The sequence below is a fragment of the Neolamprologus multifasciatus genome, chromosome 14, assembly GCF_963576455.1.
Source record: "Neolamprologus multifasciatus chromosome 14, fNeoMul1.2, whole genome shotgun sequence".
NCBI classification, from domain to species: domain Eukaryota; kingdom Metazoa; phylum Chordata; class Actinopteri; order Cichliformes; family Cichlidae; genus Neolamprologus; species Neolamprologus multifasciatus.
The window spans coordinates 10,006,420-10,019,787 of record NC_140452.1 but is presented as its reverse complement, the minus strand read 5'-3'; the positions used below and the strand labels follow the sequence as shown (position 1 = coordinate 10,019,787).

Sequence of the window (13,368 nt, the reverse complement as noted above, 5' to 3'; positions counted from 1 at the left end):
AATGTAAAGCGGGAAGCAGCTCTTTCCACGAGGGTGAAGATGAACTTACAGAAGCAGCTGTTTTTAATCAATAATATGATGGGCCATGGCCACGAAACACCAAAGAGCAGCACTCAGTACAGCACCGTATCAGTTCAATCTCTTGTCTCTGCCAGACTGATCGTTTCAGCACGCCATCGCAGACAATAGGCGTGAAGATGGGCGCAGCAAGGAGAGAGACGAGGCTGCATTTTGATTTACGCGGCCTCGCTCGGTAATTGATTTCAGTGTTTGTAATTTTAGTAATCCCGGTGTTCACGGTGAGAGGAGAGGAATTCATTTTCTGCAGGAAATAAATTAGGGAATGGCGAGAGATAAAAATGGATGTTGGAGAACACACCTGAAGAGCGGGGGAATAATAATAAGACTGGTTTCACCCCTACCTTCCCCCAGACATCTCATTTGATTGGCTGAGCTCAACCGCCAGCGATGGCCCTGCAGGCTTGTTGGTAGAGAATTTATTCCATTTTGTCGCAAAGTGATGGAAATGAGGACTCTATGGCCTGAGAGAAAGTACATTATTGGGTAAAATGACAGAGGGAAATGTGCAGAAACATTCATGCATTCGGAAGAGGAAGCATCACAGGAAAAGCAGCGGAATAAGAGCAGAAAGCCACGTGAATTAAATGAGTCATTTTAAGACTGTGCTGTGTTCAGATTTGAACACACTGGATGAATGAATCCAGAAAAGTGATGTGAAAGCATCACAGAAGTTTCATTTTCCAACAGTACCATCAAGTTTATATCCACTATCCGTTGGATTATAAGGCGAGTAATCACCTGGAAATTGGCTAAAAAACAGGCTAAACAGTCCACAGCACAGGAATGCAGTAGCTATAGTAAGAGAATATATAAATCAGGGCTTATTTTTTTATGCCTGTCTGGCGGAAGGGTCTTAAAATACAGAGGCTTTCAATTTTTTTGTGCATGACTTTTTCAAATTTCAAGGAGCTTGCATTAAATACTTGTTGTATTTTCTTTTTATCCTAAAAGGGATTTTATATGCAGAACTTTGACTTCAGGCAATTATGTGGCAAAAGACCAAAGGTGATTAAAAAAATGTAATGGAGTAGTAACATTAATTATATTCACCAAAGTAATGAGTTACTTTAGAACTACACATGTAGTTTTCAGAAGTATTTGCTTTCCTCAGAAGAAGCTGGTTACTTTATGGAAAATTATGATGAACTGCTGTGTATTCAGTCCAGGTTAGTTATACTTTCTTCATTCAAGATTATGTACGGCTCCCAAGCTAAATAAGTGGCTTCATTAAAGGCTGATCATAAGGCTCAGAGTGGATGTACACATGCCCTCCAGTTTCTTGTGTCTGCATGGAAACGCCACAGTGCACACAAGCATGTCCTTCAGGTGAACTTGGTCTGCATGACCTGTAAACCTGATAATTACATTAACTCTGCGACACTTTAACCAGTTTGCACGTCATTTATTTACATAACATTCACATTACAGCTGGGTGATTAATACAAAGCTGCAGCATGACACTGTAATATACAGAAAATGCCGCTCCTGTTCAAATTCAGCATTAGTAAATACTTCCAGAATTTCAGCTCTGCACACAACAACAAAAACAACAACAACAACACAAAGTCACAACAGATTCCCTTCAAATCCCCAACACCTACAAAATACAATTTAAATACCCAAAGAGGTGTTAAAGTTTCCTCACAAACAGTGCAAAAGACATTCAGCGCAGTGAAACAATGCAGAAAAAGAGAGGCGCCTGCCTTCCGGCAGAGCAGAGATGGTTTGAACGTTAAAGATTTTCAAAAAGACATTAAAACCATAACAGCTACAGAGTTTCATCCAACAGACCCGCGACAGAAATACAATTCAAGTAATTCAATGGTAGACTTATGATTCATTAAGTCTGATTCACTGCAAACAAAAAATATACAAACAGAAGCAAAAACCTCCTCTGCCAGTGTTATAAGGATATTGCACACCTAATAATTTAAATAGGATTCACTGATTAGTTATATTTATTAATATTGTTGCATTTCTGCACGAATAGTCAGCAGAAATAATTTGTCAAAAGCAGCATTAAAAACAGATTTAAATATGACCTCAACTGCTGACCTGTATGGTTGAACGAAAGAGTAACCATATGAACCGACCAATGACTATTCAGGGAAAAGATCTGCAAATGAACACAGTCTGGGTGAGATTTCAGGATAATAAAAAGAAAATCTAGAGGAATCCAGTGACTGTAGATGTCCTCCTCTTGCTCTTGGTGTGAGGCGAGTGGCCGCTCCACCTATCTGGTGGTAATTAGTTCTTGCCGCGTTACCATGGCAGCTCAGAGCAGGTCAGGCAGGATGAGGCCAGGGGGTTTGGGCTCCACACAGTTAATCCAGAAGTTGGCACAGCTGGCGTGGTACTGATGGCCCCCGTACATCAGCTTGAAGTTGTCTGTCTCCGAGTTGAACGCCTGTTAGAGTGAAAGGGTGAAATATTATAATAATATAAACCTGTGTGTGCACCTGCTTTACCCGGACTTCATTTTAATGCTGCTGAAAGGGAAAAAAGGCTAGTTTATTTTGACGAGCACAAAGCAGCCTGCAGCAGCATCCAATTAACTTGAATTCAATTCAGTTTTATTTATATAGCTCCAAATCACAGCCACAGTTGCTTCAAGGTGCTTTACATTGTAAAGTAAAGACTCTATTAATAGGAATAGGAATAATAGGGAAAAACCGCAACAATCAGACGACCCCCTATGAGCAAGACCTTGGTGACAGTGGGAAGCAAAAACTCCCTTTTAACAGGAAGAAATCTCTGGGAGAACCAAGCTGAGGGAGGGACAGTCTTCTGTGGTTGTGGGTAAGAGGGGGAGAGGACAAAAGACACGCTATGGAGTCCATGTCAGATCTACCGATGGCCGTGATCCTCAGATGGAAAACCCCACAATGCAGTTATTTCTATGCTTACTTTTGTAGAGACTGAAAAATATTGGGGAGGGGGGAGGGGGAAATCTGCCCCTGTGAGTAAGCGAGCATCTGAAAGCAGCTTTTAAAATCGACTTTTTTGGGAAGGTTACAGGAAGCTCGCACCAGTCCAACCATAAAAGCCTCTTAATTAACTGGGAAATATGACACATGCCATTACCACTCAGCTGTATTGATGGTATTTATAAAAGTATGTGCAGCACGCTTATTCAGAGCATGAATCAGCTATCCTCTGAGAGCAGCACAGTGGTGCACAGCACAGCACAGCTTCAATGTAGGTGACCCTGCAGTAAATTACAGCCAAGTTACGCGGGATGAAAATCTGCCTCTGGCAAGCAAAACATTTCAATACACATGGGCAACACCTACTGGGGAAAAACTCAAGTCGTTAAAAATGGCCTGCATAAAATTATATGAGAGCACAGGAAAAGAAGAAAAAAATAGTGTATGAATAATAGTCCAACGGGTACAAATGTTCTATCTACAGAAATGCTGTGAGAGCCACATGGTGTGAACATCTCACTGATCATAACTAAATCTGACTGTTTATAAGGAGTCAAACTAAATCTAAAGATTTTCTGCATATTTAAAAAATGTGACTGTGGTTGAAATCAAGGGATGCTGCATGCTGTGACACTTTTACACTGTTATATATATACAAACTCAAGAAGGATGACAGTGCCCCTGGTATTTCTGTAAATGTGCCGGAACAAATAAATGTGCACTGGCTGACATTTAGAGAGACCTAAGATGAGAGGTGCTGTGTAGTCCTCTCTTTATACACAAAATATGCATCCAAGATGGAAATAATGTGTTGAAGTAACGTGTTTACAGCTGGGCATCAGATGACGTTCTTTATTTAAATCTGGAGGTATGCATGAGAGCCATCAAAGCAGCCATGGATATCTTCATGCATGCTGATTTAGCTCAATCAAACCACAGGAGAAGATTAGATATGTTTGAAGCTGCATGTCTAATCAGATGAAGCCATGTCTGCAGTTTTTATATTAAGGGGGGGGGGGGGGGGGGGGGGGGCAAAACGGAAAAATCCACTGAAAAATGAGAGGAAGCTAAAAAAAACATGATAGCAATCTCATGTTTAAACCTGCTGACAACCTGATCAGGGGATCCAAACACACCACAAGTGACTGCTAAATGGGGCAAAAATAAAGCAAAATTATTCCCCAAAGATTTAACATAAAATGAACTGAGAGGAGAAAAAAATCTGATCATGCTATGACTGCAGACGCTGTAATTCCATCACTGTCTGTACTTGTATCAACAAATATGGATCACCTCATTTATTTTGTTGAGACAAAAAGGATAACAATGCCCCACCGCAAAACCTGCTGCGTCACAATGCGATTTGATTCTGAAAAACATTGCCTGAACTGGAGCTATTTAGAAAATGAAATGTGTCGAACTGACCCGAAACTCCTGAAATCTCTCACACACACACACACGAGGGCTCTGATGCAAGTTTGCGATTTCACTGGGCCCAGCTGCGGCACGGTGGGCGCAATCAGGAGATGCTAATGTGTGTGATGTGCAGTTTAGGAGTTTGCATCCCCGGTGAAATAATGGAGCTGAAGCCGGAGAGAGGAATGAGTCATGTGCAGTGAATCACAGCCTCCCACACAGAAGCAGAGGGGAGACGCATGCAGAAATACACCACCACAACACACCATTAAGTCAAACACATCTCCACCTGCCTGAATGCAGTCTGCGGCACAGATGCTCCGCCCGATGAAGGGCTTTCTCAGACGAGCCGAATGACACATTTCCACTTTTCGCTTTTTCCTTCACACGCTCACATTTCACTGGAGGAGCGATTTCCTTTCAGAGACCCCTCTGTGCCCTGGCCTACTTGCTTCCACAAACCTGCACTTAGAGGAGTGCCAAAGCTGGGAAATGTTGGGAGGGAGAGGATGCAAAATGAAAGGGTGGTCAAACTAAAACACACCCCTGCTTTCACTGCAGTGCCTTTCCTGCTCCAGAGTTCACCTGTGTGTCAGTGAAGGGAGGCTAATATCCACCTGTTTTAACTAAACAGAGCCTTGTACACAGCCTGCCCTGGAAAATCATTTGTTTCTAATGCCTGGTTAAATAAAGGTTAATAAAAGCCTGCTGTGACACTACAGTGTGGGTTTTATGTTTTCAAGCTGGAGTTGTCAGATAAAACAGAGACTCTGCTAATTCATCTGACCTTTCAGCTGCATGTAAAGGTCCTGGCTCCTCTATCTGTTCGGATATGAAAATCAAGCTTAAATGCAAACTATTTTATTAGAAGTTAAAAAACAAAAACAAGGCATAATTACCCTTAAGCTCCTCTCCCTGTCTTTAGTCAATGCCTGTAAGCACAAGAGCAGTCAGAGAGGTGAAGCATATTCATGCAGCGCCCAGAGCAAAGTGTGCACAGAATAAGCAGCGAGCAGCCGTTTCACCACTTTTCACAGCATGTTTTTGGGTGAAAACATGAAAGTTTTTACCCTCGGGGCTCCTACACATTTTTCCAACTCAGAATTCAAGAGATTTTGCCGCGATCGATCTAAAATATTGACTGAAGATTTTGGCCAGTATGCTCACTGAAACAAATCAGCGCGGTTTGTCACAGTTAATCCAGTCCTGTAGACAAATCTGGGTTGTAGACAGAAGGAGAAAAGCTGCTATTGCAGCGGCAGCACCTCACATGAACCAGAGTCTGTGTTTAAAATGACAGTTATCAACTGACATTAAAATAAAGGTTGAAGGCTGAAAGAACAAAGGTTTGGTTTAATCAGACGTCCCTTGCTCAAAAAGAAGCTGAGATGTTGGGAGAAAACCAAGAAAGGACCTTTACCAGTCCCTCATGTTTTGATCTTGCCATCTTTTGCCGTGTTGCTGGTACAACAGCATGATTGGTTAGAGCTGAAACAATCAGCCAATCGCCTGAAACATTAGCTGACTTAAAGCTACAGTTTCATCTCTGTTTCGTGGTTTTCTTCTGCAATAATAAACCGAATATATTTGGGATTTGGGTTATTGATCGAAAACAACAAAGCATGTGGATGCATGTGTTACATGGTGAAAAAAACCATCAATGACTCAAAGATTTACAAGCCAGCACAAACTGAAACCTGCCCTCACTGACAGCTTTCTTTACTGTGAGATAATAAAAAAAAAAAAGAAGCTACAAGTTGTCCGTGATACATCACCAGACCTGGAATCGAGCGCTACTTTTTAAGGTTGTTGCTCAAGTTTAATGTTACTTTTAGCACAACCCTTTTTTAAAAAAGTGAAGTAAAATGTAAACAAAGTGATAATTTGAAACTAATTTTAATGTTACAATGTTGAATTAAACATAACAATATAACAAAAACAAGAAATAACATACTTACTTAAATATCTGCTCAGTCTAAATTTGCTAGCACCAACATGTTTTAATTAAAGTTGGGATGGGGACATGATTTTCGCTAATTTATGTCACTTCCACACAGGAAGTCGCTGACGAATATCCGAACCAGGCTGATGAGGCTTTGTAAAAAGAAACCACGGCGTTTTTGGAGCCAGACTAGTTCCACTTTTTTTGTGCTGCAGGGACGACTGTTGAATGACCAAGACAAACACGTCAACTTCTCAGTTTCTCTCAGCTTCAGATTTGTCGAATTTGTGCTTTTGAACATTTTCAAAGAGTGCTCTTTCAATTCCCAAATTCTTTAATGTCGGTATTGCACGGTAAGTAATTTTCCTGACTTTCTTTGTATGTGCAGGAGCCCCGCTAACCTCGACCAGATGGAAACATGCTGTGAAAGAGATGGGCAGCCTAAGAACAAAGCTGTGGTCCAAACTCCCGTGTGCTGCTGTCAAAACACCACACATTCAACTTGATAATCCAAATGCTTGAGGCACTTGAAAAAGCTGCATTAAAATAAATAGTCAAAAATGCTAAATTATTCAGCTTAAACTCCTTTCCAGTCCTTCTCCTTGTAAATGCCTAAATTAGCATTTATCGTTTAGTGGAGGAGCTGGAGCATCATTAGCCAAAAAGTATCACTTAGGGTGAAACTGCTGCTGCTTCTGAGTGACAAACTGAGGAGAGATGAAGCTGTTTGCAGTCGCCCATCCAAGCCCCTTAACCCAAAGATAACATGCAGAATGATTTAAACCAAAAAAAAGAAAAAAAGGTGCGACAACCCAGAGAATATTAGCCAAACAGGAACACGGTGAGTCTGGCTGAAAGCGACTGTTTGGCTCTGTTTGGATCAAGAATAATATCAGAATTCAAAACATGAATTGAACAGGAGAGACTGAGCACATCGGCTGTCGAGCATTTTTCGCATTTCTTTGATGCCACATCAACGTCTCCACCCGCCTGCACCTTTGGTCGAAAAAACAAATCGGCACCTCTTCACTGAGGGACAAAGCAACAATCGGTGCTGTCTGCCGTAGCCAAAGCTGTTCTTTCACTTCATTATACTCGCAGGGGATGCTATTCTCCGCTCTGCAGTCTTACCAGGGTGGTTTGTGCCAAAAATGTAATTAAAAGATGGGTTATTAATCTCATGCTTGTGGCACAGAGACAAAATAAAACTGCATTAATTTCAGACTGCCTCTGCGCACAGAGGAGCGAGAGGTGAGAGAGAGTGCGTTTGTGTGTGCAGGTCTATTATCCGCCGTTCTCCCTGCTTATGACTAATGTGTAAGCCACATCTGCTCGCAGCCTAGATGCCTCTCAGTCAGCCTTATCTCGTCTGGACTATCCATCTGGCTCTGGCAGAGCAGCAGACGGATCGCAAGAAACAATCAACGCTACCATCCTGCCCTCTAAACCGCAGGGTCCGAGAATACCCTTAATGGCCCACGTCGATGAAAATCACGACACCCTAGGCAAAGAGGTACCGCCATCCTGCCCCGCTCTCTGAACAGTTATTAGAAACACCGACGGTTGTTAGCTCAAAGTGGCAAAGTGTGCAGCTACATCGAGATGGAGGTGGCAGAATAGAAAATGAAACCCTTCCAAGACAAAGTAACAACCTTTGTGATTGCTTCCTCAAGGTCACAGAGTGAAAAAACCCACCCCGAGGTGCCAAAGTGACATCTTCCCTCTCTGTCATTTACTTCAAGAGCGCACATTGTTATCCGTGGATACTTCTAACTTCATACTTCACCATAAAAGCTGGGAGACGACCTAAAGTGACTGTCTGCCCACCGTCTCCCCTGCAGTGACTGTCTGATCAGAGCCTGTCAAGCTCTGACTTTGTTCACATTGTGGGGCACTAATAGGAGTGACACCTGGCATTTAGAGTGTCTGGAGAGTTTACAAAGGAAAAACCACCGAAACACTGACTTTGCAGCATCACTTTCAGGACTATTTGTATTGTTTCTGGAGTAACATTAAAGGAAAGCTCTATCAGAAATAGAAGCAAGTCTCTTCATACTGCAACTATACATCCAACACCTCCATATACTTGATAGACGTTTTGAAGGAATCGCTTAATTTCAGTTTCAATGTGGTGACTCTAAACATACAGATCATTTTTATAGCATCACCATCAGATCAAATGTAATTACATTTAACTGTTTATCTATTGCCTAATTAGTAGTATGGATGGCTAGGGGGGGGGGGGGGGTCTTTATTGGTAGACAAAGTTGTAAAACCTATGAAAAAATGTATGTTCTCCTTGACTTCTTTCAGAAGGTTGAATTAGAGTCTTTGCGTGGCCCTGCAAAGACTCCTTATGTTTAACACCACTGGCTTAACCCTATCAGGTGACTATAAACCTCAGCTGCAGTAAAATTCTGTTTGATTCACAAAAATTGTCACCTCAATGCACTTTATATTTTAAGGTTAAGACCCTACAGTAATAGAGAGAAAAATCCCAACAAATAGACTATGCCCAGTCAGCAAGCACTTGGTGACAGTGGGAAGGAAAAGCTCCTCCGGATAAGCAGGTTCCCTGCTTATCCTTCTATTTAAGCCTCTGGGGGACTTCCCATGATGCACTCAGCACTTCTCTATTCCTCTTTGCATTACTGATGTGTATATATGCTGCTACACATATAAATACCTCTGTGTCTACTCTCTCTTGTAGTTTATATTTGGTTCTGTCTCTATTCTTATTTTCTCCTTTCAACCCCACCCCAGTGGTTCTGCTGGAGGTCTCTTTCTATGAAATGGGAGTTCTTCCTCCCCACAGTCACTGAGTGTGTGACTGTCTGATGGTAGGGCTTTAGATTACAATATAAAGCTTGAGACGTCTATATAAAATTGCATTGAGATCAAACTGGGCCGTACAGCTGAGTTTGAGCCGTCTGGTTTTGGCCAAGGTTGGCAGCTCTGGGGATAATTTTAATCTATTTGCAATAATAAAAGATATGAAGCATGCTGTTGCATCTCTTTCATTTATCCCAATCACACTACGACTAACTAGGAGGAAATTATAATTCAAGAACTATTTTGTTATGCTCATTAATCTTTTGTTACATTACGCAGGGCTCTTTAAAAGTTTTTCGATCTACAGAAAGCTATCAAACAACTGAGCTGGAAACATAAAATTCATAAACGTCAGCTGGATTCTGCTCAGATTTATGGTGACAGTTAGCTAACTAAATAGAGGACTACATGCATAAAAGTCTGCAATGTGACAGGTGAAAAGAATTTGATCTTCCCTATGAACTCGTGTTAAATGAATATTACTTGCATCATATGTGCTGCAAGAAGACAAAGCTTGACAGGCAAAGTAATGTGAGGGGTTGGGGTTTAGATTTGGGATGATACTTTGTGGGGTTTTTATGATGATGTGCATGTCTAGGCAGAAAACAGCTCTGATAGAAGAGCAGTGGAGAGGAGGGAATCCTGTCACTTTGGCCCCCCGCAGGGCTCGTCAGTAAGAGGAGGATAGGCCCCCCAAGGACCCCAACAGGAAAGAGTGGAATGAGATTTGGATGACAGTTGACTGTCTCATACTCGTTTAAACAGACGTCCAATAGTGCTTTCTTCTTTGTTCTGGAAAAATGTTTCAAAGTCAAAGAAATGTCAGTTGTTATCTGTTGGGGATGAGCACAGCATCATGTGTGTAAAACAACAAAAAACAGTACCCAGTAACAGTTACTCTGTGTGAGTGTGCGTGCACACAAACCTTGCTGCGAGCGTCGACGTTGAGCAGACAAACCCCACAAGCCAAGTCCTTTGCATTCTTGATACCCGGCCGCAGAATACAGGAGGAGAAATCCAGGGAGCTTTCATCAGGCTAGACACACAAAACCACACAGACGTTTTACTTCCTGCCGCAGGGCAAAACGTAGTCATTTCTATTCTTATAATAACAGCAGAGAGAACAAGTCGACTTACAGTAAACATCTCCGAGCATCAACTTTTTTTAATAAAGACTTGGCACAACATTGGCTACTCAGACTAAAAACAAACAATTCTCGAGTTTACATCTTTCTCCTTTATAAGGAAAGAAATCTACATCCCTGCTTTAATTAAACATTTGTTGCATTTTGTTTCTGCCTCCTTTCTCAAGATGCTAAATCATTTTTATCTTCTACAAACAGTATTCCTCGTCTGCTGGCTCTGCGGATGAGAACAGTCCTCCTCTTGTGTCCCGTTTTACAGATACTTGGAGACAGCTGGGTAAATAAATCTTTACAGTCTTCATCATCCCCGCTGATCCAAACAGCGGCCTACCAAAAGACTCCATCTGCATTGCTTTCAAATCAATGAATCATTGATTTTATCCTAATGGACCGACAATACTGGATTCACTAACACTTAATCATGTTATTGGCAGGACTTGCATTGTTAACTGACCTTCAATGCTCTGTTATCAGTGCGTACTTCCACTAGAAAAAGAAAGCAACCAAGTGTATGAATCTGTTTGTATATCTATCTGTCCTGCCTTTTGGTGCGTGCGTACAAACGTCATAGCAACTTACAGCGAGCTTAGCCAGCGACATGAAGCCTATGAGGTTGTTCCACACACGGCTGATGTCCTTCAGCTGCTGCTGCAGCTTCTCAGAGCACACCGCTGTGGCCTTGATGCCCAGCTCCACACGCCGAGAGACGCGATACACTTCCACCACGCCTGAGAGGGAGAAAACAAACGCACACATGTCACAGAAACACACTTCCTTAGTCGGTGTTGAGCACTTAGCCGTGACGTGTTAGCCACTCGGCTCATTAAAAGCAGAGAAACAGTAAAGCAGCAGGACCTTGTCAGACGGGGCAGAGATAAGCCATCACACCAGAGCTCATCTTAATCTTGTCCTTTCTGTCCTTCACAGGGTGTTAGGCCACACACCGGCTTCTTTAACAGGCCCTTGTTGCCTCTGAGGCTCGCAAGGCCTCATTTCTTTTTAACTGTATGTGGAAGTATTAACTCTCTATGTGCAAATGTTTCCAGGTCATAGTGTTATTTATCAATATCATCAAACATTCAAGGGCTGAGCTCGACTCATAGATACATTTTAGCATGAAATGCTTGTTTTTAGGGACTGCAGGGACCTTTCCGTACAAAGAGTGAGGAGTAATCAGCAAATGTTATTTGCATTGTCTTGCCATTACGTCGCCCTTGTTCTATAGAGGCAATCCGAATGAACTCACAAGTCATCTTGGTTCTGATTTTTTCTAGTGTCCTCAGCTGCAGGGGAGGGTATAAAATTGCTTGTGTTTTCAGTTCTATGTGTGATACTCATGGCCATAAAACTCCAAAACAATCACCACACTATAAAATAAAGTGGTTACTCATGATGGCCCTGCCCCCTCTGTGCTTTGTGGAGGTTCACCGACCGTGTCAAGCATCACCTTCAGGGATGATTTCTGCCACAGACACCTCACCAATTATTGAAGCAATTTTTCCATCCACAGGCGATACTGATGAGGTGGACCGTCTTACTCCTGTGGCAGTATTTATTTTTTATTCTGTGGTCATCAACACTATTTTTTACATGTACTTTCTTTACTTCTCTTTGACCTGAACAGCTGCAGCATTGAGTTTTTCTTTTTTTTGTCAGTGTCCACACTCTTCCAGAAAACATGCTAAATAAACAGTTCTATTTAGTGCTACTTCATTGATCGGGACCTCCAACTCTCATGTTGGTGGCAATGAGACCTATTTAAAGGCATTTGAAAGGAAAGTGGTTTACAATATATAAGGTTGCTCTATGGTGCGTGGATGATGAATGGACATTTTACTGTGCAAAGTGCTGGTTGTTGCACACAGATTTAGAGCACTTTCCCTATATGGTTTGATAAATGAGGCCCCCGGTGTGTTTATAGTAGTGGTAGTAGTAGCTGTGTCCGTGTGTGCATTAGTGCAGCTCCTCACCAAGCAGGTACTCCATGCCCTGAGCAGACTGGATGACCTCGGTGCAGACAGAAGAGCTGCTGATCCCGTTCAGAGTGTTGTTGGCTTTGGTGATGACCTTAACGTGGAAGGACAGAGGCTGGCGTTATTGCATACACACTGGTCTTGCTTATAAAACTCATAATGAGCATCCAACAGTAAAGTGTTACAATTATGGCCTTTACCCAGGATTGAAATGTCAAACACATTAAAACAAGAAGTAAATATTCCAGCAGACATTTTGTCATGCAACATCCTCAATTTTTGATGAGCTTTAAAAACACAAAAGTCCTGAAGTTATATTTGCAAGTTTCAAGAAAATAAAATATCCCAAGACATACGTGACAGGTAAAATCCTGGCTGAAAAAAACATTTCAGTGTATTTTGGTTATCTTAATTACTCTAGAACATTTGCTGTCGCTCTCACAATTAAGTCTCTCCCAGGTATGAGGTCAGATACAGGACACAAACAAACACAAACCTCCAGAGCGCTTTCCAGGCACCTCTGCCACTCATAGGCGTAGCGCTCGCTCTCCTGCAACAGCACAAAATTATCTCAAATGAACACAAAGGGAAAACAGAAGAGAACAAAAAGGGGCATTTATGTATTTTGAAGCTTTAACAGTCCTCGGTATTGCGCTGAAATCTACTGATATTCAGGTTCCCTCCTCACCTCCACCTCTCCAGTCAGGTCCTTGTACTTGTCCCTGATGACGGGCAGTGCGGGCTTCTCGTTCAGGGTGTTGGATCGGTCTCTAAAGGGCTGCTCTGGTGCCGGAGACGGGGGTGAACGCCTGATCTCCTTCTCACCCAAACTGTGACTGCGCTTGTGGGAACCTGCAGCAAAGACGGAGCAGAGAAGAAGAGAAATGAGAGAAATATCAATTCAGCGACATGTTGTGATGCAACTCATTTTGGGCTGTGCACCTGTTTGTCTCCAACCATTCTACTTCCATTCTGTTTGTAGTTAATTCCTCCCAGACAGGGACAGCATGAGTAAATACTTAATTGTGACAAACAATAATTAGGTACAAAAC

General features: G+C 42.2%; 1 protein-coding gene across 16 annotated transcripts in view; it reads right to left on the bottom strand.

The window, feature by feature from the left end:
- Window positions 1-1,468: 1,468 nt before the first annotated feature.
- Window positions 1,469-13,368, bottom strand: part of synrg (synergin, gamma) — a 44,184-nt gene continuing 32,284 nt past the window's right edge. For 8 of the 16 annotated variants that reach the window (XM_085184422.1, XM_085184423.1, XM_085184424.1 and 5 more), the window contains 8 exons: window positions 13,005-13,168; window positions 12,813-12,866; window positions 12,314-12,410; window positions 10,923-11,071; window positions 10,124-10,234; window positions 9,952-9,990; window positions 5,324-5,356; window positions 1,469-2,488 (listed from right to left, as the gene is read on the bottom strand). In XM_085184422.1, coding sequence (XP_085040548.1) covers window positions 2,357-2,488; window positions 5,324-5,356; window positions 9,952-9,990; window positions 10,124-10,234; window positions 10,923-11,071; window positions 12,314-12,410; window positions 12,813-12,866; window positions 13,005-13,168 — 779 coding nt within the window. In that variant the 3' untranslated portion in view covers window positions 1,469-2,356. Of the gene's footprint in view, window positions 2,489-4,794; window positions 4,910-5,323; window positions 5,357-9,951; window positions 9,991-10,123; window positions 10,235-10,922; window positions 11,072-12,313; window positions 12,411-12,812; window positions 12,867-13,004; window positions 13,169-13,368 lie in introns of those variants that run through there. The other 8 variants (XM_085184425.1, XM_085184427.1, XM_085184437.1 and 5 more) reach the window with 4 other exon arrangements.